The sequence below is a fragment of the Arvicola amphibius genome, chromosome 6 (genome assembly GCF_903992535.2).
Source record: "Arvicola amphibius chromosome 6, mArvAmp1.2, whole genome shotgun sequence".
NCBI classification, from domain to species: domain Eukaryota; kingdom Metazoa; phylum Chordata; class Mammalia; order Rodentia; family Cricetidae; genus Arvicola; species Arvicola amphibius.
Window position 1 is genome coordinate 11,624,361 of NC_052052.2, and position 24,773 is coordinate 11,649,133.

The 24,773-nt window shown below is 49.5% G+C and overlaps 1 protein-coding gene across 1 annotated transcript; it reads right to left on the minus strand.

Annotated features, from left to right (window-relative positions):
• Positions 1–494: 494 nt before the first annotated feature.
• Positions 495–23,841, minus strand: Spata21 (spermatogenesis associated 21). Its single transcript, XM_042055252.1, is given in 14 exon segments — positions 495–594; positions 1,011–1,194; positions 1,755–1,930; positions 7,896–8,013; positions 8,125–8,196; positions 10,542–10,679; positions 11,675–11,763; positions 12,257–12,708; positions 15,749–15,806; positions 16,710–16,891; positions 16,893–16,976; positions 18,471–18,653; positions 21,220–21,369; positions 23,716–23,841. Coding segments are annotated over 14 exon segments (2,070 nt in total). The 3' UTR covers positions 495–536.
• Between the last annotated feature and the right edge of the window lie 932 nt (positions 23,842–24,773).

A 24,773-nucleotide genomic window follows, 5' to 3' on the forward strand; every position in this document is an offset into this window, starting at 1 on the left:
GTGTAGCAGGCAGCTCCCCACCCTAACCCCCACCGCGGGCTCCTGAGTCGGCAGATTAAGCATTTTATAAATTGTATTTTAAATACATGTTTTAAACTTGTCAGACATTTGTCCTCTTTTCTGGCTTCCTATCTCGAACTGTGGTTGCTTGTCCAGCCCTGGGGGGTTCCTGCTCTTGCAGAGGTCGGCTGCTTCCTGAGGCTGAGGCTTTCTGGTGTTCATGGCTTAAGTCCATCACTGTAGGACTCCCAACTCTTGAGTGGGGAGATGGGCGCTGCAGTAGGAAGCCCCACCTCCCCCAGACAGAGTTTCAATGAGTCCTGCCTAGATTCTGACCTGGGGGCATGCTGGAGCTTTGTAAGTCAAGTAGGGTGGTGAGAACTGGGGCTGAGACCAACATCAAGTACAGAGGCTGAGTGAGGTTCTTGGTGTTTATTGGCTTACCAGGCCATGAAAGCAAGCTCCCAAAACTAGGCCCTGCCCCACAGCCCAGCTGTCTATAGGCCTTGAACTTCTGGAGCCAGGATTCCAGACGATCAGTGGGTTCGGGCTGGCACGGAGCTAAGCCACTTTCTGCTGTCAGAGCTGTGTTCCCTGGGGAGGAGAGGTGGGCAGAAAGAGAGAGCATATTTGGCCCTCTTCCCCTAGACCTGCCAGGTTCATGAGTCATCCCATGTACTCAGGGAGAGGCCGCTTCTAGATGGAGTGGAACCTGAGGGGCTGATCCCAAGCCCTAGGAACTTTGAAGGGAACATCTCCTTCCCAGTTTTCTAAGCTTCCCATAATTCAGCCAAGGAGTTCCCATGCTTGAGAAACAGGGAACACCACCATCCTGAGGACACTAGGGTCACAGCTGCTTAATGCTCAGGCTTTTGTGAATTTGTCTCTGGTACACAGGCTTTCAGCAAAGGATGCTGTCTTTCCTGCCCTGTCTGTCCATCCATCCTCCCTGGAGTAAAGGATTTCTCAACGTAGTCTCTTAGAAAGAGGCCCTGGCCCTCAGTACCCACCTGCTTCCTTGCTGTCCTGACTGGAAGAAGAGGCCATGGAGGTCAGGGCCCAGGCTTGTAGAGACACACTGATCCAGCACCGAATGGTTATGGCTACCCTGTTTTCGACGGACTGCCTTCTTCTCCAGCCGTGGGCAGAGTGGGATGCAGGGCACCTGGGCATAGGGGCTCTGCATATTGGCACCTGGAATAGGAGGAAAACGAGAATTGGGAGCATGGCTAGCCTGAACCCTCGGTTTGCCACATAATAAAGTGAATTTAGGCGAGTCCTTAATGCCTGAGCCTCTAAGACGGAGAGGGTATTGGTATCCACCACACAGTAGATGACAGGGATGATGTGTACGATGCTGAGGGCTAAGCATAGAGTAAAGGCTGGCCATAGCATAAAGACGCTTGCCCAGAATAGTCAGGCACACAATTTGGGGGTGAAACTAAGTGCAAACTGCCCTTGCCGGCATACTAGCTGGGGAAGTCACTGAAGTTTCCTTGGCTCCCATTTCTGTCGAGTGGGAAGATTATAGGGCACACCTGCAAAGGGCCAAGCAGTGGAACTGACCCTGGCGGGCTCTCACACAGTAGTTGGGACAGCCTCAGCTCAGTGGGAAGGCAGGAAGGGAGAGTTCAAAGCATGGAGCTAGATGTTTGTATAGACTAGCCCTACTTGGTCACAGTTCCCACACAGCTAAATCCTGGGCTTCGTCTAGGGGAATCTGCTTGCCAGCCCAGCTGCTCACGGGCCCTCACCATAGTTCTGCTGCTTCAGTCGGCTCAGGATCCTGAGGACCCTTCGATCTGGGCCCTCTAAGCTGTCTGCTTGCTGAGAGTTGTAAGGAATTTTCTTCCTTGGTCGCAGTCCGCCCATAGCCGATTCCATCTCTCGGTTCTTGGGGGTGCCTTCCTTCAGCTTCTTCTGGTAGTAGCTGAGGAGACAAGGCCTGGTAGCTCAGCCTGGCTGTGGTTAATTCACCCCTTTCCTCCTGACCCCCCGACCCCCGGTTCTGGCTGGCTAGTTGTGTGGCAGCATTGAAGCCTGGGGGGGAGTCAGGAGATGTAGTCCCCTTATGAAATACAAGGAAATGGTTCTGTCTGCCCCCTCGCTGCATGCCACTTCACGTCTGAGCTTCAGTTCTCCGCCACACTGCTAAGATGGGGGCCGAATGTGTGTCTGCTGGAGGATTGCACATGAGATGAGACCCGTCTCAGCACCAGCCATGTAGAGATTGGTATGTATTACACACTGTTTCTGTTACTTATATTTTCACTTAGATACATTTCTGCGTGTAAACCAGCCAAGCAGGGCTGGGGATGTGGCGCAGCTGCTAGAGTGCTTGCCTAGTGTGTGGGAAACCTTGGTAAATTGTTAGGCCGAGCATGGTGGCAGGTGCCTGTAATCCTAGCACTCAGGAGGTAGATGTGGGAAGCTCAGCAATGCACAGTCATCCTTGGCTGCATGGTGAGTTCTAGGCCATTCTGGGATACCTGAAGTCCTTGTCTTGAAACAACAAACCCAGCCACGCAGCGGGCTCCATCTCATATAAGCTGTAGCTTAAAAGGTTTGCGTGCTAGCCAGGCTCCCACCCCACCCCAAGCTTGCTTGCTTGCTTTTTATTTCTATTTAGAGACAGATCTTCCTATATAGCCTTGGCTGTTCTGGAACTGGCTGTAGCCCACGCTGGCCTCAAACTCATGGTGATCCTTTGACCTCTTGTCTTCTACGTGCTGACGTGACTTGCATGAGCCACTCATCACTTGCCTTTTACCTTACTGAGTGCCTACCCCAGCAAACAGTGTGTTAACTGTTTTCAATGGCCTGGAGCAAAGGGCTGTCACACACAAGGACACGGTGCATGTGTTAGCCTGGCCCCTGCTGCAGCACTCATTTCTGTAGGGACGACTCAAAAGGTTCACCTAAGGCTGCCCCAGGATGCTTTGGACACATGGAACCCAAAGGTGCAAAGGAATTAAAGGGCCAGGAGTTGGAGGCCAGGGTATAATAAAGCATTTCTCGCTCTTCCATCTTCCTCTCAGAGAGGCAGCTTCGCTTCTCCCTCTCTCCCCACTTCTCTGCTTCCCCCTGCCTCTTTCTCCCTCCTCTCTCCCTCTCTCCCTCTCCCTCTCTCTCTCTCTCCCTTAATAAATGTTTAGCTTTAAAAAAAAATAAAGCATTTCTCTTTCTTCCCAAGACACCGCACACAGTCCTTCAGATCCAGGGTTGTGCAGCTTAGTGACACATCCTGGTGTTGCCTCTCCCTCTGGCACCCACCCCCTTCCCTTCCTTCTGCCTCTCAGTCAGCTACCTGGACACAGAACGGCCACGTTGACCATATTCAGATGTAAAGGTACCATCATCTGAGGAGTGATGGATGCTCTGAGGGAAAGGAAGGGATGGGGTAGTGACAAGGGGCTGTTTGCTCATGGTGATAAGCAGAGTACCAGACGAGGCGGCAGGAAGAGCCTTCGAGCCTTCATGACCAAGGAATGGCACAAGCAAAGGCCAGGAGGTGGGAAGGAGGCGGAGGAGCTGGAGCCTGATGGCTGCTGGGTGCTATGAAGGCTGGGTATGCGCTTCAGTCTCTCAGGACTGGATGCTGGCTCTGCTAGGGCCTCCTTATTCCTCATGGAAGGTGAGTTGAGATGATAGAAAGCCAGTTCTGGGCTGGAGACGGCTCAGAGGTCCTAAGTTCAATTCCCAGCCACCACGGTGGCTCACAACCATCTGTTATGAGATCTAGTGCCCTCTTCTGGCCTGCAGGGATACATGCAGGCAGAACACCATACATAATAAATTATTTCTATTTAGAGACTGGTCTTGCTATATAGCCTTGGCTGTCCTGGTACTGGCTGTTAGCCCAAGCCAGCCTCAAACTCATGGTGCCCCTTTGACCTCTTGCCTCCTACATGCTTATATAAAACACTGTATACATAATAAATCTTTTAAAAAGAAAAAAAAAAACAAGTCCACAGTTACCCATAGTCAGAGGTTAAATCTGTCTCTTCTGTGAAACCAAGGCTACCCCCAAAACAATACAGGGAAACAAGAAGAGTAGAGAGGGTCACTTTGGCTCTGGGACTGAGAAGGCGGACTGTAGCCGGGTCAGTCAGCTCTAAAGGATATCACTGGCTCCTCCCTCTGCTTCCCTAGGAAACTGGGTACCTAGGCAGCTTTGTCTCCCTGCTGGCTGCTTCTAATCCAAGAATATCACGTACTGGTATAAACTGTAGCCAACTGGAGACCTGTTCCTTAACTGACTTGCCCCATTGGTTTCTGTACCAGCTAGACTACCCAGTGAGCAAAGACTAAATGCAGTGCTGCTGGCAGCCATGTACAGTCCTAGAAACCCTGCCTCCCATTCGTTGTCAAGAAACTTTGATCTACCTTTAATCCCAGCACTCGGGAGGCAGAGGCAGGCGGATCTCTGTGAGTTCGAGACCAGCCTGGTCTACAAGAGCTAGTTCCAGGACAGGCTCCAAAGCCACAGAGAAACCTTGTCTCAAAAAAAAAAAAAAAAAAAAAAAAAAAGAAACTTTGGTCTGGCAGGAACCAAAAAAAAAAGAAAAAAAAAGAGGGTATGTCCATGGAAAACAGTACTAACGTAGGAGGGACAGAAAGAGTTCATAACAGGACCGGAGAGATGGCTCAGTGGCTAAGAACAGTTTTTGTTCTTCCAGACGATCCAGGCTCAGTCCCCAGCACTCATGTCAGGTGGCTTAAAACTGCTTGTGACTGCAGCTACAGAGCACCTGACACCTTGCCTGGCCTCCTGGGTGTACCTACACACACACACACACACACACACACACACACACTGCCCCTGCAAAGGGCCTGGTGCTCACTACAGACAGCTGGCTTGTGCCTTTGTAGTTCTTGACAGTCTCATGTAGCCCAGGTTGGCTTCTAACTCAGTGTAGCCAAGGATGACCTCGAGCTGCTGATCCTCCTGCCTCCACCTCTTGAGTGCTAGGATCAGGAAGTCAGTTCTAAAATCAACTCTCTTGAAGACTTGCAGAACCAAAGGGTGAGTCGTTCAAGAAAATAATGTGCTGGACTTACTATAGGTCTGTGGGAAGAGCTTGCAAAGCGACAGGAACTAATTTGTGAACAAAGTAGAGATACACTTTTTTTGTTTGTCTTTTTGAGACAGTTTCTTTGTGTAGCCGTGGCTGTCTTGGAACTCACTCTATAGACCAGGTTGACTTCGAACTCAGAAATTTGCCTGCCTCTGCCTCCTGAGTGCTGGGATTACATCTTTGTATTGGCATTTGTATGGAGGCCACAGAAACAGTTATGAGTCTTGGATCAAAGAAATCATCAAATTGTAAGAGTCATTGAGCTTTATGTCTTGAAGTCATTTGCATTTAGAGCAAGAAAAGGTGTTTCTGTTGCGGACTATTTAATGCCATGCTGTGTGAAGATGTATCTGTTTTAGCTCACCTGCCTAAGACACCTTCTGATTGGCTTAATAAAGAGCTGAACAGCCAATAGCTAGGTGGTAGAGGATAGACAGTACTTCCAGGAAGAGATAGGAACTCTGGGAAGAATCTGATGTGCTGTGGTAGGGTTAGAGGAGTGAGGGGGGCAGGTGGAGGGAGCACATGGCAGAATGTAGATTAATATAAATAAATTAAGTTATAAGATTATAAGAGCTGGTTGGGAACAAGCCTAAGCTAAGGTCAAGCTTTCATAATTAATAAAAAGTTTCTGTGTTGGCAGTCCAAAGAAAGTCACACTGTTTATGTGTAGTGGGGTGGTTGGTCAGCTGGTGAAGTTCTTGGCTAGTGTGCATGAATCCCTGGGTTTGGCCTCTGCACCAAATTAACCAAGCATGGTTGTGCATACCAGTAATCCTAGAGGAGCATCAGAATTTGAAGGTCATCCTTAGCTGTATCAAATTGGAGTCAAGCCTGAGCTACATGTGCCCTTAGTGAAACTTGAATTTTTATTTTATTTTTTGAGACAGCGTCTCACTTTGCAGCCTCTGCTGGTCTGGAATTCACTGTGTAGACCAGCTTGATCTCCAAGTCTCGGCCAATTTAAGGTTATTAGCCTTTGGGAGTTATGGGCACAGGGTGAAGCTGGAGGAGCTCAGGTTCCAGCCCAGCTGGGATAACACAGATCCTATCACAGAAAAGGGAAGAAAAAGTTAACTCTCACCTCGTACCCTGGGGCCCAGTCTCTTAGAGCCTGTAGGCATTTTGCAAGGATGTCCTTTCTGAAGTAAATGCACTTGTGCAAACAAGCTGGGAGCTAAGCGGCCAACTTCCATCATAAAAAGAACCACTAATTCCTGGGCTAGAGGTGTAGCTTAGTGATGGAGTAAAAAGGGAAGGAGGGACTCCAGGGGATGGATGGGTAACCTGAGAGACTAGGGATCTGAGACAGGAGATTGCCATCCTGGGCTACATGAGATCCTGTCTCAAGGAGGTGGGAGGAAACGGGAGGAAGAACAATGGTTATTTATCCTCTGGTATTTGATAGATGTTTTCTCAAAAATGAGTGATATTAGCTGATCACCTTAGGTTAAATCTATGACAGCCTTGGCTGCTTATACAAAGTAAAAAAAAAAATCTCCTTCTGAGCCCCTTGTGGTGTCTTATGCCAGTGCTATAATCCTGGCTAACTCCTCTGTACAAGTAAGGGAACGATGAGGGGAGAGGAAACATGCAGAATTGGAGAGACTGTTCCCGCTGTACGTCTGCTGAGGAGTGATAATCAGAATATACAGAGATCTCAAAAGCCGGGCAGTGATGGTTCACACCTTTAATCCCAGCACTCAGAAGGCAGAAGCACATGGATCTCTGTGAGTTCGAGGCCAGCCTGGTCTAGAAAGTGAGTTCCAGGACAGCTAGGGCTACATAGAGAAACCCTGTCTTGAAAAACCAAACCAAATAACAAAAAAGAACTGAGTCAAGAAAACAAACCATCCAGTTAAAAACTGGGCCAAGGATGTAAGTAGTTCTCAAAAGAAATACAAATGGCTATGAAAGACCTCGGTGTGTTCAGCAGCAGCAGCAGCAGCAGCCAATAGAGAAATTCATCTTGAATAATGAAGATCAAGAAAACAGCTGGTAACAGATGCTGGCGAGGACGTGGGGAAAGGAGAGCCCTCACCCAGTGCTGGTGGGATGGAAATCAGTGTGGAGAATTCTCAAAAGGCTAAAAATAAATCCACCATATGACCAGCAAGTATTAAAATATGCTCATTAAGGACAGGAAGTGAGGGCGAGGTTCAGAGATCAGCTGGGCCTGCCACCTCCACCCATCACTTTCAGCCTGAAAGACATCATGTTTACTTAGCCTGTAGTCATATCTCCCTGGGCTGCCTACTACCTGTCCATCACCTTCCTGGAGGGTGAGCTGTCCAATGCCTGCCCATCCATCACCCTTCCAAGAGGCTGAGCCGCCCACTAACCTTCCTGGAGGCTGAGCTGTCCACTGCCCGCCCACTACCCTTTCTGGAGGCTGAGCTGTCCACTGCCTGCCCATCACCCTTCCTGCAAGATTCCCTTTCTGAGGGTGTTCTAATGCTTTGGGAAGGTTCACTGTGGTCTTGATGAAGCTGCTGAACCAGGAGGACTGTGAGCATCGGGCTGCCATCACCACCCTTCCCACTGGGAGGACCTGGCTGAGTTTGAAGCCAGCGCCCTGAGATAGAGAGGTGGGGAAATAAAACTTGAACGCTATCATCCAGTGTCCTGGATCCAGCCCTTCCTGAGGCCCTGGCTGATTATTTGAATGATGCATTCCTCTTCCGCATAAGGCCGTTTAATTGGGACTCCCTTTCGGTTGCACCTGAGCGTCTTAACCCTCAATTATCTTTAGCTGCTGAAGCACTAGCTGCTGCTTCTGTCTATGTCCCCCACCCTCAGGCAACCGGCCCCTCTTACTTTGTGATCTCTTCTAGGGCCGCCTCCGGCAGGGCCAGCATCTCCACCAGCAGAGAGAGGATCTCAAAGAACAGTGTGTAGGGGTTCGGGGGCGACATATCCATCAGGACATTCTGTTCTGGGGACATGGAATAGTGACTGCCGTTACTCTTAGGTGGCCTCTGATATACCCCATTAGCCTCCAGGTCCTGCTTCCAGTTCTGACTGCCCTGGGCTGACCCCTGCTCACCCACAGAGCAGAAGAAACGCTTGGTGTCTGTCATTACTGCCAAGAAGTCTTTGAAATCCACATGACCGTCTCCTGCAGTGTCAGAGAAAAACAGGGTGATCAGGGACCCTCTGCAGCAGGCCCAGGTACTGCAAGCTAGGCGTGGCCCTGGTGTCTTCCCCCACCCCCACCCCAGGGGGCAAATTGTAATGGCAGTGCCATGCCAGTTCAGCAGAAAATGTGGGCAGGAGAAGCCAAAGCAACAATCTTCTAGTTAGAGGCTCTCGGACCAAGACAGGGCTCGTAGCTCAGTAGGTAGAGTGTTTGCCTAGCGTGCATGTAAACTTGGAGGTAGAGGGAGGAAGGTTAATACTTCACGGTGATCCTTGGCTATATCGCCAGCTCCATGCTCACTTTGACACAGACTGTGTCAAGGAATATGAGAAACTACTGGATCTTGTATTTTTTTTTAATTTATTTGTATTTTATGTGCATTGGTATTTTGCCATGGGTGTCAGGTCCTCAAACTGGAATTACAGACAGTTGTGAGTTGCCATGTGGGTGCTGGGAATTGAACCCGGGTCCTCTGGAAGAATTGTCAGTGCTCCTAACCACTGAACCATCCCTCCAGCCCTTGTACCTTGCGTTCTTGAGATATCACTGTGAGATGAAAACCCAAGTCCACCATTTTCCATTCATGTGAGTTGGGTCAAATTTCTGAACTCCAGGAAGGTTTAGTTTTCTCGCTATGGAGCAGGGACAGTCAACAGGGCTGCACACATAGCATGTGCCCACTAAAGGCCAGCAACTGTCATTACTGAGAATGACCTACCAGATTCTAGCTAGACTTTAGGGCCCTGCAGTACCCACCGAACTCCTGTTAGCAGCCTCATCTCATTGCCATCCTCCCTGGCAGGAAATACTGCCCAAAAGTCCTTATTCCTCCCATTCGAGGTCTCTGTGCTGCTCCCGGGTCACAGATGTCTCCCCTTTCCTGCCATGGTTCCTCATTGTTACATTTTATTTCTTTTATGTGAGGGGAGGCGATATGCTTGCCACATCCCAGGTGTGGAGGTGAGAACATATCTTCTGGGAGTTGGTGTTCTCCTCCCACATGTGAGTTCTAGGGCTCAAACTCAGGGCATGTTTGCAGCTAAGCCACGTCACCACCCCCTTTCTCAGAGGTTCAGACCGGGTCAGATCCCTCGTCAGACTGTCTCCTAAAGCTCCTGTCACACATGTGACACCTGGAACTTAAGACCCTGAGAGACAAGAATTGTACAACTTGTCCCACGCTGAGTCCCAGGGTTCAATCCGGTGGGAACTCCACTGACATTCTCGGAGCTTCTTGATAATGGACTAAGGTGTAAAAACAGGGACGGGGTGCTCTGGACTTAACCCTGGTCACAGGTAGGGCTCGAGGCTCTTGTCCCCGTCCACATCGGCAGAGCTAGGTCAGCTGGGGTTGAGTCCCAGAACCTCTGTCTTCCTAGGTCAACAGTCTGCTGCTTAGCCACACACCCTTGAAATGTGTGAGAGGACTGTGCAGTGGCAGAAGGAGCAGTTGTGATGGTGGTCAGGACGCAGGTCCCGCATGACCCTTCTCTTCCCTGTGTCAGGCCACACTCCACCATACACAAGTGCCTCAAGCCCACTTCTCAGGAGCTACTACTTCCATTTTTCCTGACCCATGTTTGAGTTAACAGCACTTGGCTTGAGTGGCACCTCCTCCAGGAAGCCTTCCTTCCCGACCCCCATCTTCCAAGCTGCTGTAACTGTTGTTTGCGTTTGCTTTGCTTCACTTCCGAGTCAGCTCTTGCCCTGTGGCAGTAACTGTCTTGGAACCCTTGAGGACCGCAGGGCTCGCATGCCTTACACATCGCTGTTCTTGGTGCCCTGCACAGGAACAGCCACAGAAGGCATTCCATACTTGTCACGTGGGTAATGCTAACAGCTGCTGCCTCCTGACCCGCAGGCCTGGTTCCCACCCTCAGCCTGGCTCACCCATTTTATCTGAGAGAACTTGATGAGGATGTTGCTCCCAATAGCACAGAGAAGCTGAGGCCTAGCAAGCTGTAGTGACCAAAGCCATAAGGCTGGTAAAAAGACATGCAAGGGTCACAGGGGACACTTGATGTACAAAGCCAGCTGAGGTCACTTACACCATTGGTCAGGAGGTGGGTGGGTCCTGGTCACCTCTGGATCCCCAGAGATGACACTGCACAGTGATTCTGAGAACATTAACTTCGGGAACCAGGGCCAGCTTGCCAGAGCCTTTGTGAGCCGCGGGGTAGAAGAAAAATGCAAACCCAATAGGTTCAGATATTAGGGCCACTGGACGCTGACCCTGAGCCTTACGCCACGAGGGATCCTTCCGGCAAGGAGCCCACACGTGGGTGCAGCCCCTAGCTGGAACTCAGGGAAGACCCCGTGCTCACCATTGACATCGGCACTCATCAGGGCCTCTTCCACCTGTGCCGGGGTAAGGGTGAAGCCAATTAGGAGCAAGATGTTCTTGAGACTCCGCGCATCCACCTCGCCAGGGCCGTTGAAGATCTCAAAGTAGCTGCGGAAGGCTGTCAAGGGACACAGGGTGACCGAGTGGGTCACTCCTGCGTTTCTTCCTTTTAGCTTTTGTGTGGCATGTGGAGTGTGTGTAATATGCATGATGTGCTTGGTGCATGCGTGTGCATGTCATGAGGAAGACATCGGTATCCAGCCCTGTTACTCCGTTTTATTCCCATGGGTCAATGACAACATTCTGGAAGATCTGAGGAAGGAACTGCTCTGGCCAAGAAGGTTCTAGACCTTGGGAAGGAGTGTGAAACAGGAGGGTTCACTGTTTTTAAACTTAATCTCAATCTTACCGATTTTACCAGTAAAGACTCAGGTGTCAGATGCTAGGGAGAAAACCTGCTAGCTCAGAGAGGCTGAGGAGCAACCAGCAGACCTTTTTCCCTAGTCAGCATCTCAGAAAGAGAGCTTTTCTTTTGTAGTCCCACACCAAAAAGGACCACCACCAAACCCAGAGTCCCTCCCTCCTACTTCCTGTGCATTTCTCCGTCCATTTTCTGGACGCGTCTTACTCTCTATGGGTACTTCTTGTTAGCTAGCTGCTGCTTCCACCTCTTGACCCAAGGTTGATTTTATTAACACATTCTTGGGGTTCACAGTGTGACCAAATATCCCACAGTAGTACACATCCATTCTTCTAGGGACAGCCCAGCATGAGAAAGTAGGGTCAGAGGGCATCCCCAAGGACCATAGAGACCTCACCCAGGGTAGGAGTTCAGTCAGCACTGTTCAGTTTTGTTAGTGGGGCAGGGTGTGATGGGAAGTAGGGGCTTGTTCAGGGATGGTGGCCTTGTTAAATGGAGAGGGATTATTTAGGATAGGTCGAGGTCCTGAGGGACCCTGTCTCCCAAGCTACCTCTAAAGAGTGGGTTGGAGTGGGGGAGGTGGCCCACCTCCTCTTCTGTGTCCTAGGCCAAGTGCAGTTGACCCCCCGCTGGGGACACTGCTTGGTGTGATGGGACGATGGGTCAGCAGGGCAGTGGTGTAAGGTGCTCACCTTCCTCTTGCTTCAAGGTGAGGTGCTCCTCAGACCGTTCCTCCCAGCTCTGGTACAGTTTAAAGAGGCCATGCTCTTCCGGCTCCTGCCTGCAGAACAATGGGCCCAGGACAGTTTGCAACCACCTCCTGCCTGCCTGTGCCCCTGCCTCTGCCAAGGCTACCCAAGGCAGGGGAGAGGAAGTCAGGGCAGCACAGGTTAGGGAAATTCTGAGGAACTTTGGTGGTCAGCAGCCACAAGTGACAGGAGAGGCAGACCCAAGGGAATGAAGCAAAGCCATAGGTGGTTCATTTGATGGTAGTGGTGGCAGGAGTGGGGAGACTAGATGGTGGGGGGAACTGGGGGTGCACTACAGGGGTGGAGTGTTTGTCTAATATGTGTGAAACCCCAGCATCAGGAAGAAGAGAAAGAAGGAAAGGAGGGCTTGGAAAAGGGACCTGGAACTTGGGGGATCCCTGCTGAGAAGCACAGAAAGAAGACAGAGTTGAGGGGGGACTCCTGAGAGTGTAGGAGATGCGAGGGTCCACGTTGGACATAGACTGTAAGCGTGGGACCCTGTCTAGGTGGGGAGGTGGCTCCTACCGTGTCTTGGCATAGTTCAGGCTTCTCTCACTGCCCTGGGGCAAGAACTCTGGCCATCTCCAGCTCAGGTCCTGGGTGGGAGCTGACAGGACTGAACTAGGGGACCCCACAGAGGTAGGGGTTTGCCCAGGGGCTGGTGGTCTGACCCACAGTGGGACAGTAGCTGGAGCTGAGGTGGAGGGTTCAAGCAGGGTCAGAGGCAAGGTTGGGACTGAGTTGCTGATGGGGCCTGAGGTGGAGACAGAAGTCAGGGTCCTGGGTGACCTCCGGGTTGTCAGGGTCCGGGCTTTCAAAGTCCTCCGATGGGTGACTTCTTCCTGCTCCTCCACCTCCAGGAGGCACTTCATGAAGCCCCGACGGGAGTTCCCAGATGCATGGCTTCCTGCAGCTGCCGAAGCCTGCTGCCGTTGCTTCTGCCCTTGGCCCAGCTCCTTCTTCTCACTGTTTCTTTCCTCCTGAGGGAAGGTGAGGACATGTGGGATACCAGAAGCCAGCCAGACTGGCTACAGAGCTGCTCACCCCTGCAGAACGACTGAGGATGCTCAGACTGTCCTTCTCCAAAGCTGTGGAGGAGATACTCCAGATCTCCATGTACCACCCCGGGACCCATGTGGGTCACCACCTCCCACCTGCAAGCTATGTTCCTGAGTGAGCCAAGTTCCTTCATTGCAGCCCACACAGCTGGCAGTGACCTTGCCTCACTCCTGATGCCTATTTCATACAGGTGTCCCCAGCACATAATGGGCACTTCAACTGTTGTTCCTCATTCATTCCATAGAGCCAGCCATACCTACATCTGGTCCTCCCATCCCTGGGTCAACATACCTGCTTCAGCCCAGCCTTTCTCCATCACTTACTCCCATCAGCATCCCAGCCTTTCTCCATCACTTACTCCCATCAGCATCCCGGCCTTTCTCTATCACTTACTCCCATCAGCATCCCAGCCTTTCTCCATCACTTACTCCCATCAGCATCCCAGCCTTTCTCTATCACTTACTCCCATCAGCATCCCAGCCTTTCTCCATCACTTACTCCCATCAGCATCCAGACCTTTCTCCATCACTTACTCCCATCAGCATCCAGACCTTTCTCCATCACTTACTCCTATCAGCATCCAGACCTTTCTCCATCACTTACTCCCATCAGCATCCAGACCTTTCTCCATCACTTACTCCATCAGCATCCTGGCCTTTCTCCATCACTTACTCTCATAGCATCCTGGCATTTCTCCATCACTCATTCCTGTCAGCATCCTTTTCTTGATGCCCAACGTCTGGCTGATGATAGGAGTGCTTGCTCTGAGGCCCATCCCTAGCTCTCACTTTTTTTTGTAAAAGTAAAGCAAAGCTGGCCATGGTGCTGCACACCTTTAATCCTAGCTCCTACCGGAGGTTCTAAATCTGTAACTCTAGTATTAGGGAATATAGTTTAAGGTGTGTTACACTTTTTTATGCTGTGAAATGTTTGTTTAATGATGCAAAGATGTGTTGCCTTTTTTAAATGTTGCATTTATTTAACTCTTTAAAACTGCTACTTTGCCTGTCTAAAACAGCTGATTGGGTCTAATAAAGAGCTGACTGGCCAATAGCTAGGCAGGAGAAACAAATGGACAGGACTCTGTAGGGCAGAGAGAATAGGAGGAGAAATCTAGACTCAGGGAGGAGTGAGGAGTAAGAAAAGGAGGAGAGGAGGACGCCAGAGGCCAGCCACACAGCCAGCCACAGAGTAAGAAGGAAAGATATGAAAAGTAGCCAGGCAGTGGTGGCGCATGCCTTTAATCCCAGCACCCGTAAGGCAGAGGCAGGCGGATCTCTGTTGAGTTCGAGGCCAGCATGGTCTACAAAAGCTAGTTCCAGGACAGACTACAAAGCTACAAAGAAACCCTGTCTTGAAAAAACAAAACAAATAAATAAAGGGTTTTTTTTTTTTAAAGCTGGTTAGAAACAAGCCAAGCTAAGGCTGGGCATTCATAAGTAAGAATAAGTCTCCATGTATTTATTGGGAGATGGGTAGAGGACCCCTAAGAGTTAAAAATAAAGAACAAACAACTACAGTGGGATCACAAGACCTGCTCTGGTCTGTGATCTGAAGAGAGCTCATGCCAGCTGAGCTTGGTATTGAAGCTGGGAGTTTCAAGGCTCCATGGCTGTTTCTTTATTCTTTTTTCTTTCTTTTGTTTTTGTTTTTGAGAAAGGGTCTCTGTGTCTCTGTGTATCCCTGACTGTCCTGGAACTCTCTATAGACCAGACTGGTCTTGATATGCCTCCTGAGTGCTAGGATTAAAGGCCTGACCGAGGCTGGATCTTTTCTTTCTTTTTCTTCCTTTCTTCCTCCCTTTCTTTCTTTTTTCTTTCTTTTTTCCCCTTTCTTCCTTTGTTTCTTTTCTTTCTTTTCTTCTTCTTTCTTTCTCTTTTAATAATTTATTTATTTTTATTTTGTGTGCATTGGTGTTTTGCTTGCATCTATGTTGGTGTCAGGGTGTTGGATCCTGGAGTTACAGACAGCTGTGAGCTGCCATGTGGGTGCTGGGAATTGAACTCAGGTCCTCCGGAAGAGCAGCCAGTGCTCTTACCCGCTGAGGCATCTTTTCAGCCCTGAAGCTGGATCTTTTTCATCCTGTTTCCTTCAGTGGCAATTGTTGGAGGCTGCAAGGACATGGTGGAGTGGAGGTAGAGGGTCACGTTGCTGAGCATCAGCTAAATAAATCATACACGTGGTAACTTCAGAAAGAAGCCAGTGGCAAGCCTGTGCACTGTGCTGTGCCTAGAATGTTCAAGGCTGGGGTGTGGCTGGGGATGTGGTGTGAAGCTAGGCAGGTGTGGTGAGGGCTGAGGATGATGGTAGGGTGGGAATTCTAAGTTTGTACCATCAACTCAGAGACCAGAAGAAAGTGGCAGACCTGGTGGCATGGGGCATCAGAGAAGCAGATTGGGACTGAGGGCAAAGGGCAGAAGGAATCTATGCCCATGTGGAGCAGCCCTGGGATGGACTCAAGGGCTCTCGAGTGTGATCCGTTTTGACTGCCAACTCCAGGCAGACACACTGGGGCCCCCAGCAGAATACGCACATACTGCCAGTGCCTGGGAAGCAGAAACCAGAGGGGTTAGGGTTTGGGGATCATTGTCGACTACATAGGGGGTTTTAGGGCAGCCTGGGTTACAGGAGATCCATCTCAGAAACCCGTAATTTGACTTTGAGATGGCTTAGCAGGTAGAGGCACTTGCCACCAACCCTGACCTGAGTTTGATCCCCAGGGTCCACATGATGGAAGGAGAAATCCTCCACTCCTGTGGCATGGATATGTGGTGAGCTTATACATGCACAATAAGACATTAGGACTTGTAATTTAAAAATAAACAAACTATAAATCACACACATAACACATGCATAAGTTTACACTTGACCCAGTTTGCCTGAAAATGTTTCTGTGCCCACCATTTTCCCTCCAGCCCTCCCCAACTCCCTTTCCCCATCTCCTATCCCCACTCTGACTCGACTTACTGGTGGAGGAAGAGGCCTTGGTGATGCCTTGGTCTCTGCAGCTTCACCTCTAAACAAAGAAGAAGCCACCCCCCGAGGGGGGCAGGGTTTCAAGTCAGGGCTTGCACCTTATACTGGCCCCGAACCCCCAGCACATTCAGGCCTGATACCCTAGTCTTGCCCCTTTGTTTTCACCTCAGCGTACCCTCATTGCCTTACCTGCATGCAGACATACCCACAGACCAAAGATGGGGAAACTGAGGCCTGGCAGCGTGCAACTTAACCAAGGTGTTTCATGAGCCAGAAATGAAAAACACCACACCGTTTTTATATATGTAGCTTTTTAAAAATTACATTTGTTTGCTCATCTTGTGTTAGCACAAATGTGGAAATCAGAGGACGGACAGACAGTGGAATTCAGTGGGTCTGTGGGGTGCCAATTTCAGGTCACCATACTTAGTGGCAAGCACTTTTACCTGCTGGGCCATCTCATTGACCCAGTTATTGGTGTGTGTGTGTGTGTGTGTGTGTGTGTGTGTGTATGTGTGTGCATTCCAGAGCCCAAGTGTGGAGGTCAGAGGACAACCTGCACAAATTGGTTCCCTCCTCCCGCTACATTAAGTCCCTGAGGATTGAGCTTAGGTCTTCAGGTTAGCAGCAAGCGTCTTTACCCACTGAACCATCTCCTCAGCCTCCATGTTGCTTTGAGACATGGTCTCTCATTGGCCTGGAACTGGCTAGGCTAGCTGGCCAGTCATGGTCCCAGGATCTACCTGTTGCCATCTCTCTAGTGCTGGGATTACAAGCACGTGCCTCTGGGCCCAGCTTTCTTCCTGGGAAATTAATCTCAGGTCCTCATGCTTACAGAGTGAACCCTTGACCAACTGAGCTGACTCCCCATCTCCAGTGTCACTTAGCTGAAGAGTCACCCACAGGCAGAGGGAGCAGCAAGTGGCCCTGAAGGATGACTTACCCCTCTTTGTGTGGTCGAGGGATTGGTGCCGATGACAAGACGGGACGGGCCTTCTTTTCCTCCACAGTCACCATGGGTTTGGGTGTCACTGCCTCCTGGGGACTGTCCTTGTGTGTCCCCGAGGTGGGTGTTGGCATGGGCTTCTGCAGCCTGACCTGTGGGAGGCCTGCGTTACTGGGGGGGGTCATCCTCCAGTGGCTGACTCCTGCTGCCGGAGGCGCTTGGCTTTTCCAGATGATGATCTGTGTCTCCTTGAGTGGGGAGAGCCTGGGAAATTAAGAAGATGACCTGAGAAGAGCTACTTCTGACTTCCTAAAGGGAGTTTCAAAGGACAGACCTCCACATACTTCTTATATTATATGGTATATTTTTTCTGAACATTTTTTTTGAGGGGGTGGGTTTCGAGACAGGGTTTCTCTGCATGCCCTGGCTGACCTGGAACTCACTCTGTAGACCAGGCTGGCCTTGAACTCTCAGAGATCTGCCTGCCTCTGACTCCCAGTTGCTAGGATTAAAGGTGTGCGCCATTACCACCTGGCCCAAAGATCTTTTATTTATGTGTATGTGCCTGTGTGAATGCATGTATGTGCATTTGGAGGCCAGACGACATTGGGTCCTAGAGTTATAGGTGGTTATGAGTCACTATGTGGGATTCTGGGAACTGAACTCCAGTCCTCTGGAAGAGCAGCCAGTGCTCTTAACTCTGAGCCATCTCTCCAGCCCAATTTTATACATATGTGTATGTGTGTGTGTATTTTGTATCGTAACATATGTATATATGTACACATATATATTTCGTTGTTTTTGTTTTGTTCTTGTTTGGGAAAGGGTCTATGTAACTCTGGCTGTGCTAGAACTCACTATGTAGACCAGGTTAGCCTCAAATTCAGAAATCTACCTGCCTCTGCCTCCCGAGTACTGTGATTAAAAGCGTACGCCATCACTACCTGGTAAGACCCTGTCTTAAAAAAAAATGATGCTGATTTGGGATATGGGGCTAGGCTTCAATATGAAGAAAAACCAAGAATATATGCCTTTAATCCCAGCAGTTGGGAGGCTGAGGCAGGCGGATCTCTGTAAGTGTGAGACCAGCCTGGTCTACAGAGCAAGTTCCAGGACATCCAGGGCTATACAGAGAAACCTTGTCTCATTAAAAAGGCGGGGGGGAGGGGGGAGGAAGAACCAAGAGTATTGTATTGGGCTGTGTTACATTGTTTTCTTCTATAAACGAATGTAGAAATGAGAAAAATAAGGAAGTAAAAAGTCTGTTAAGTTTTGGAATGGCCAGCATGTCTGTCAAAGGCTCAGTGAAGGGGCTGGAGAGATGGCTTAGTGGTTAAGGGCATTGCCTGTTCTTCCAAAGGTCCTGAGTTCAATTCCCAGCAACCACATGGTGGCTCACAACCATCTGTTATGAGGTCTTGTCAGAAAGAATATTGTATGCATAATAAATAAATAAATATTTTTTAAAAAGGCTCAGTGAACACGGGGTGAGGTATGTCACAGTCATTCTCTTAAACTCAGCATCACCGTCACACAACCCTAGCCCTGCCCTGTCCTCAAGACACCCAGAGGGCCTCTCTGTAAACAAGACCTGAGGGGAACACTGTGATTCCAACTGCCAGAACCATCCAGGAACCCAGGGAGACTGAGCGTCTGCGCAGCCTCCACCAACACAAGTGCATCTGTGTTGGGGGCAGAGAGGGCCCTTTGTCCCCCTCCACGGGTGCCCAATCCCTCTTCGTGATCTCCCAGGGTTACCTGGCAGCTCTCAGTGGGAGGAATCTCTTTGGCCTCGGCGCTCTGCCATCTCTCCTGTTGGTCCTTGGTTGGCATGGTTGGCTGTGGCTGCTGCTCTTCAGAGGTCACACACTCCCCGTCAGGCTGGGCTTGCTCCTGGTCAGCTTGTAGATCCTTCGGCCCTTCCTCGGTTGCCAAAGATGACTGGTTCCTTGTGGAAAGAACAGACAACAGACACTTCACCCCAGCCTGGGTGCGGCTCTCCCAGAACCCTGTCCAGGACTAGGCATCTTAGGGGTGCATGGGAGGCATCTTAGGGGTGCATGGGAGAATAAGTGAGGGATGGACACACACCCAAGTCTCAACACCTTCATGTGAATGTTGAAGTGGTTACACTCTAACCCTTTAAAAAAAAGATTTATTTTTATTTTATGTTTTGCCTTCATGTATATCTGTGTGTGAGGATGTTAGATCTTGAAATTACAGTTTGAGTTGTTATGTGGGTGCTGGGAATCAAACCTGGTCCTCTAGAACAGTCAGTGGTCTTAACCACTGAGCCATCTCTCCAGTGTTTTTTTAGAAAGAGAAGGGGGTGCTGGTGGTGCACACCTGTAACCCCAGTACTAAGGAGGTGGAGAGGGGAGTGTCAGGATCTGAAGATAGTCTCAGCCACATGGTAAATTCAAAGCCAGCGCAAACTGCATGAGGTCCTGTGTTGACACTCTCACTCCTATGGAGAGAGAGGGAGACAGACGGAGAAAGAGGGAGAGAAAGAAGAAGGAGAGGACTTTAGGTTGGACTGGGGATAGAGTTCTTTGGTATAATACTTGCCTGGCATGCACAAGGCCCTGGGTTCAATAACACACACACACACACACACACACACACACACACACACACACACAGAGAACTGGGTTGAGAGACTTGGGCACAGGGTCGTAAAGCTTAAGGTAGCATCGGGATTGGAACCTGTGTGTCTCCAGCCTCTTCACTCTGAGTTCCTGTTCTTCACCAGCCCCTTTGCTCCCTCCTTTCTTCCCTTCCTTCCTTAGACAGGGTTTTGCTCTGTCGCCTAGGCTGGCATCAAACTCCTAGTCCTCCTGCCTTAGCCACCTCTGTGCTGGGGTCACAGGTGTGTGCCACCACCTGCCTGGAGCTTTCTCCTTGAGGCGCTCTCTAATGCATAACCCACTGTCAGGGGGATTCATTAAATGGCTGTCCTCACATGACTTCATAGTCTACATATTCACAATGCATAAAATATTAACATGCTAAAAAGCCTTCATATGCATACTTTCCTTTTTATGTTTCCATTAGTATATTTTAAAATTTATTTAAATTCATCGGGGCGGGTTTCGTTTTGACATTTATACATGGATAAAAAAATGATGATGTTCCCCCTCATTACCTTCTCTTCCCCTTCCACTCCCTCTCCCCCCACCAAGTCCCCCTTTTCATCTCAGGTCTGTTGATGACTAAATGACTTTCATGAGGGTTGCGGACAGGAGCACAGGTGATGCACGGGCACCTCAGCATCAGCGACATCACTCAAGGAATGTTTTCCCTCCCTGGCAGCCATGGACTGCCTAAGGTCCTCAGGAGGGGTGGAGCCTCACGAGTCCCTCCTCCCTGCAATAAACACACTTTTGAGTGAGCATATAAAATTCCATATCCTAGATGAGTAGTGGGCATACACCTTTAATCCCAGCACTCGGGAGACAGAGGCAGGCGGATCTCTGTGAACTCAAGGCCAGCCTGGTTTACAGAGAGAGTTCCTGGACAGCAGGGCTGCATAATATAGAAACCCTGCCCCAAAACAAAGCGAAACCAAAAAATTTCATGTCTTAACATTTCTTCTTTTTTTTTTTTTTTTTTTTTTTTTGTTTTTCGAGACAGGGTTTCTCTGTAGCTTTGGAGCCTGTCCTGGAACTAGCTCTTGTAGACCAGGCTGGTCTTGAACTCACAGAGATCCGCCTGCCTCTGCCTCCCGAGTGCTGGGATTAAAGGCGTGCGCCACCGCCGCCCGGCAACATTTCTTCTTTTAATTTGTTTATATTTTTATGAGTGCTCTGCATATACACCTGCCCTCCAGAAGAGGGCATCAGATCCTGTCATAGATGGTTGTGAGCCACTATGTGGTTGCTGGGAATTGAACTCAGGATCTCCGGAAGAGCAGCCAGTGCTCTTAACTCCTGAGCCATCTCTCCTGCCTGAAATATTTCTGTTATGTGCACTTTAATTTTTACTTTTTTGTTTTTTTTTTTTTTTCAAGGTAGTGTTTTTCTGTAGCTTTGGAGCCTGTCCTGGTGCTGGTCTACAAAGTGAGTTCCAGGACAGCAGGGGCTACACATAGAAACCCTGTCTCAAAACAAAAGCAAAGGAGTGTTGGAGAGGTGGCTCAGTGGTTAAGAGTACTGACTGCTCTTCCAGAGGACCCAGGTTCAATTCTCAGCACCCACATGGCAGCTTACAACTGTCTGTAACTCCAAGATCTGACATCTTCACACAGACATACGTGCAGACAAAACACCAAAGCACATAAAATAAAAATAAATTATGTAAAAAGAAAGAATTTAGTTTGATTGACACTCTGAACTGGGTCAAAGGCCTCCGATCAGTGAGGGAACACTTGCCAAGCTAACAACTGGGTTTGCTCTCAGCAGGAGTAGGTGGGGGAAGAGATGGGAGAAGTAAGAAGGTGGGGAGAAGCATGGAGTGTTGCAGCTGCTAAATCTCAGGTCTCCCCCTTTTCTGGGGACGTCCCCCCAACTCACTCTGGTCTTGCTGAGAGCTGTTCCTGGGTCTCAAGCTCCCCTGGCCCCTTCTGGGGTGATCCTGTGTGTTCAAGCTCCCCCTCTGGTCCTCTGGGAGCTACAGGCTGCTTTTCTTTCTCCTTTTCCTTGGCATCAGCAAAACCAGCCTGAAACAGAGACATGAGTGGGTTGGTTCAAGGGCAGACCTCGGTCCAGGTGTTGGGGCCATCTCCTGTTCCTCCTTGCCCATTCTCCTGTGTCTGCCTATGTTGGGGAGATGTTGGAGAGAGAGGACAAGAAAGACCAGGGGCGCCTGGAGGTAGGTGGTGGACCTGGCCCTACTGGTTAGCATTGTGAACTCTGGCATAAAACTGGAGACCAACTGGAATAGGAGCCAAAGGATTGTGTTGAAGAGTGATGCCTCCCACACAGCACCGTCATCCCATGGCCCAGATGCTGGACTTCTTAGAGTTTCTTTGTGTAGCCTTGGCTGTCCTAGAACTTGCTCTGTAGACAAGGTTGGCATTGAACTCAGAAATCTGCCTCTGCCTCTGCCTCCTGAGTGCTGGGATTAAAGCATGCGCCACCACTGCCCAACATTTTTTAGTTTTTTGAGATAGTGGTTGTGATTTATAGCCTAGGCTGGCTTTAAACTTGACCATCTTTTTGCAGCAGCCTGGATCCTAAGGCAACAGGTGTGTTCCACCATGGCCCACCTGTTGTTTTCTATTTTAATTATTGCTGCCTTTTAAGATACAACTGTCCTAGTCAGCAGCTGCAACTCGGCTGCTATCAGCAGCAATTTAGCTGCAAGAGATGCATCCTGAGGAAATTCTGTTCCCTCAGGCACCGACTCTTTCAAAGGTGAAATTGTCTAAATCTCTGTCCCTCTAAAGAACTCACGATTCAAAGGCTGAAGTAGACTTCTGCTCCCCAGAGGGGAGCTTCTCATGCTTCTCCTCGCCCCTCCTTATAAACCTTCTCCAGCTGGGTGGTGGTGGCACGCACCTTTAATCCTAGCACTTAGAAGGCAGAGGCAGGTGGATCTCTGCGAGTTCGAGGCCAGCCTGGTCAAAAGAGCTGGTTCCAGGACAACCAGGGCTACGCAAAGAAACCCTGTCTTAAAAAACAAAAACAAAAAATTCTTCTCCACCTGGCTCCTCCCTACAACTTCCCCGTCAGCTAGTTGCTAATGCAGCCTCCTGGCTGCAGGTGAATTTTATTTAATCAAACACATCTTTGCATCATTAAACATTCCAGAGCAGAAACAAAAGTAACACACCTTAAAATAATATTTTACAACACCCACCCCTGGATTTTTTATTTTTAATCTCCATCTTGTCCATCAGTTGCCAGTAGGGTGGAGCGTAAGCCAACATAGCTCCTAGCCTCAGAGGTCAGCAAACACCACGTAGCTCATTAACTAATGGATGAAGGTTCTTTTTTTATCTACTTGTTTTTACTTTATGTGCATTGGTGGTTTGCCTGCATATGTGTCTGTGTGAGGGTGTCAGATCCCCAGAAACTGGAGTTCAAGACAGCTATGAGCTGCCATGTGGGTGCTGAGAACTGAACCTGGGTCCTCTGGAAGAGCAATCAGTCAGTGCTCTTAGCTGCAGAGCCATCTTTCCAGCCCCATGGATGAAGTTTTGCTGTTTTGTTTTTTTCCAAAAGATTCTGGTGGAAGCCAACTCTAGTGGGTGCCTACAGCGAGACAGAGCCTCAACACACTTAGTCTAGGTCATCCTTACCATGACAAACACACACACAAAATGATGAAAGGGATTCAGAGATGCCTCGAGGTCACGGAGCTAATTAAGTGGCAGGATCAGAACCCCATGTTTGCTTGCTGAGAAAATGAGTAGGAGGTGGTAAAGAAGGCCCAGAATGTTCGCCAGGGTTCCTTTAAAAGACTAAACATGTGTGATGTGTGACCCACAGACTCCCAACTGGGATTAACAGCTGGTTGGTTTCAGGAAAACAGCCAGATCATGAGGGCTATGCCTCCCCTAATGGAATTATGTCTTGCTGGAATATTAGCATAGTGGCTTTGTGGGGAGGGGGGTGCATTGTTCTGGGTTAGGAACATGCTTGGATGGCAGGTGACAGGTGTCCACAGAGGGTGGCCTTGTGGTTAGCTGTGGTTGTCAGCTTGACCAGTTGAAAAAATGCCTGGGGGTTCAATGGGGTGCTTTGTGGTCTTTAATCCCAGCACTTGGGAGGCAGAGGCAGGCGGATCCTTGTGAGTTCGAGGCCAGCCTGGTCTACAACAGCTAGTTCCAGGACAGGCTCCCAGAGCTATAGAGAAACCCTGTCTCAAAAAGCCAAAAAAGAAAGAAAGAAAGAAAGAAAGAAAGAAAGAAAGAAAGAAAGAAAGAAAGAAAGGAAGGAAGGAAGGAAGGAAAGAAAAGAAAGAAAAAGAAAGAAAAAAGAAAAACCAAACAACAACAAAAGGAAAGGACAAGACCAGCCCTAGGAATGGCGATCAGAACTGGAAGTGAAGGCCCACCTACCTGACTGACTGACACAGTGGACTCTAAATCCATCTTCTTTTTGGTGGAATTCAGGCCAGGACTTGGTTGGACCGCTGGAGCCTCCTCATTGTTCTCTGGGTGTATCTGGGTGTTTCTGTTTTCCATCGTTCTGGAGCCAGCAAGATTCCCAAGCCAGGGGCATGAGCTGCTGTTATCAAGGAGAGATCCAGTCAAGCTCCCACCAGCCAGGCCTGAGACCCCATGGCTGCCTCTGTGCTTCACCAGAAGCCTGGGGTGAGCAGGTCTGGACTCGGAAGGAGCAGGGCCAGCCTGTCAAAAAAGAGCCTGCACTTAAGTAGGAGCCAGTCCTATGCAGCAAGAGCCATCGGATTCTTTAATTTCCACAATTAGCCTGAGGAAGAGGCTCAGGAAACACGCCCAAGGTCTAGAATAGGTTCGGACGTATAACTGCTGCAAACGCCAGATCTTGGGCTCTTTCCGCACAGTTCTATCCTGCTCCATCCTCAAGCCGGCCTGAGCTAGAGGGAATGGAAGGCTGGCCTCATTGAAACGAAGCATAGAGTGTCTTACAGGACATCTCAGAGCCTTTAAAACTCTAGTGGACACTTAAAAGCCTGCCCATTAGGAGCTGGGGTATAGAGAAATTGGTAGTGTGCTTGCCTAGCTTACACAAGCCTGCATAACCGGGTGTGGTGGCCTGGGCCTATGATTCCAGAAAGTGGAGACAGGGAATCAAGAATTCAAGGTCATCCTTGGCTACATTTTGAGGCCAGCTTGGACGAGAGGGAGAGAGAGAGAGAGAGAGAGAGAGAGAGAGAGAGAGAGAGAGAGAGAGAGCGCACATGTGTGAGAGAGAGACCTTGATGTCACTGCTGCTTCAATGAAAACCACATTGAGACATATGTCCATTGGATGCCAAGTTTCCATTGGCAATGGTAACTTGTCAAACACAGCACCCATATTCCCTGCCCCCTGGACATGCCCTTTTATTAAACTTCCTTAGGGTCTGTGGTAGTTTGGATGAGAATGGTCCCCATAGGCTCATATATTTGAATACTTAGTCACCAAAGAGTTGC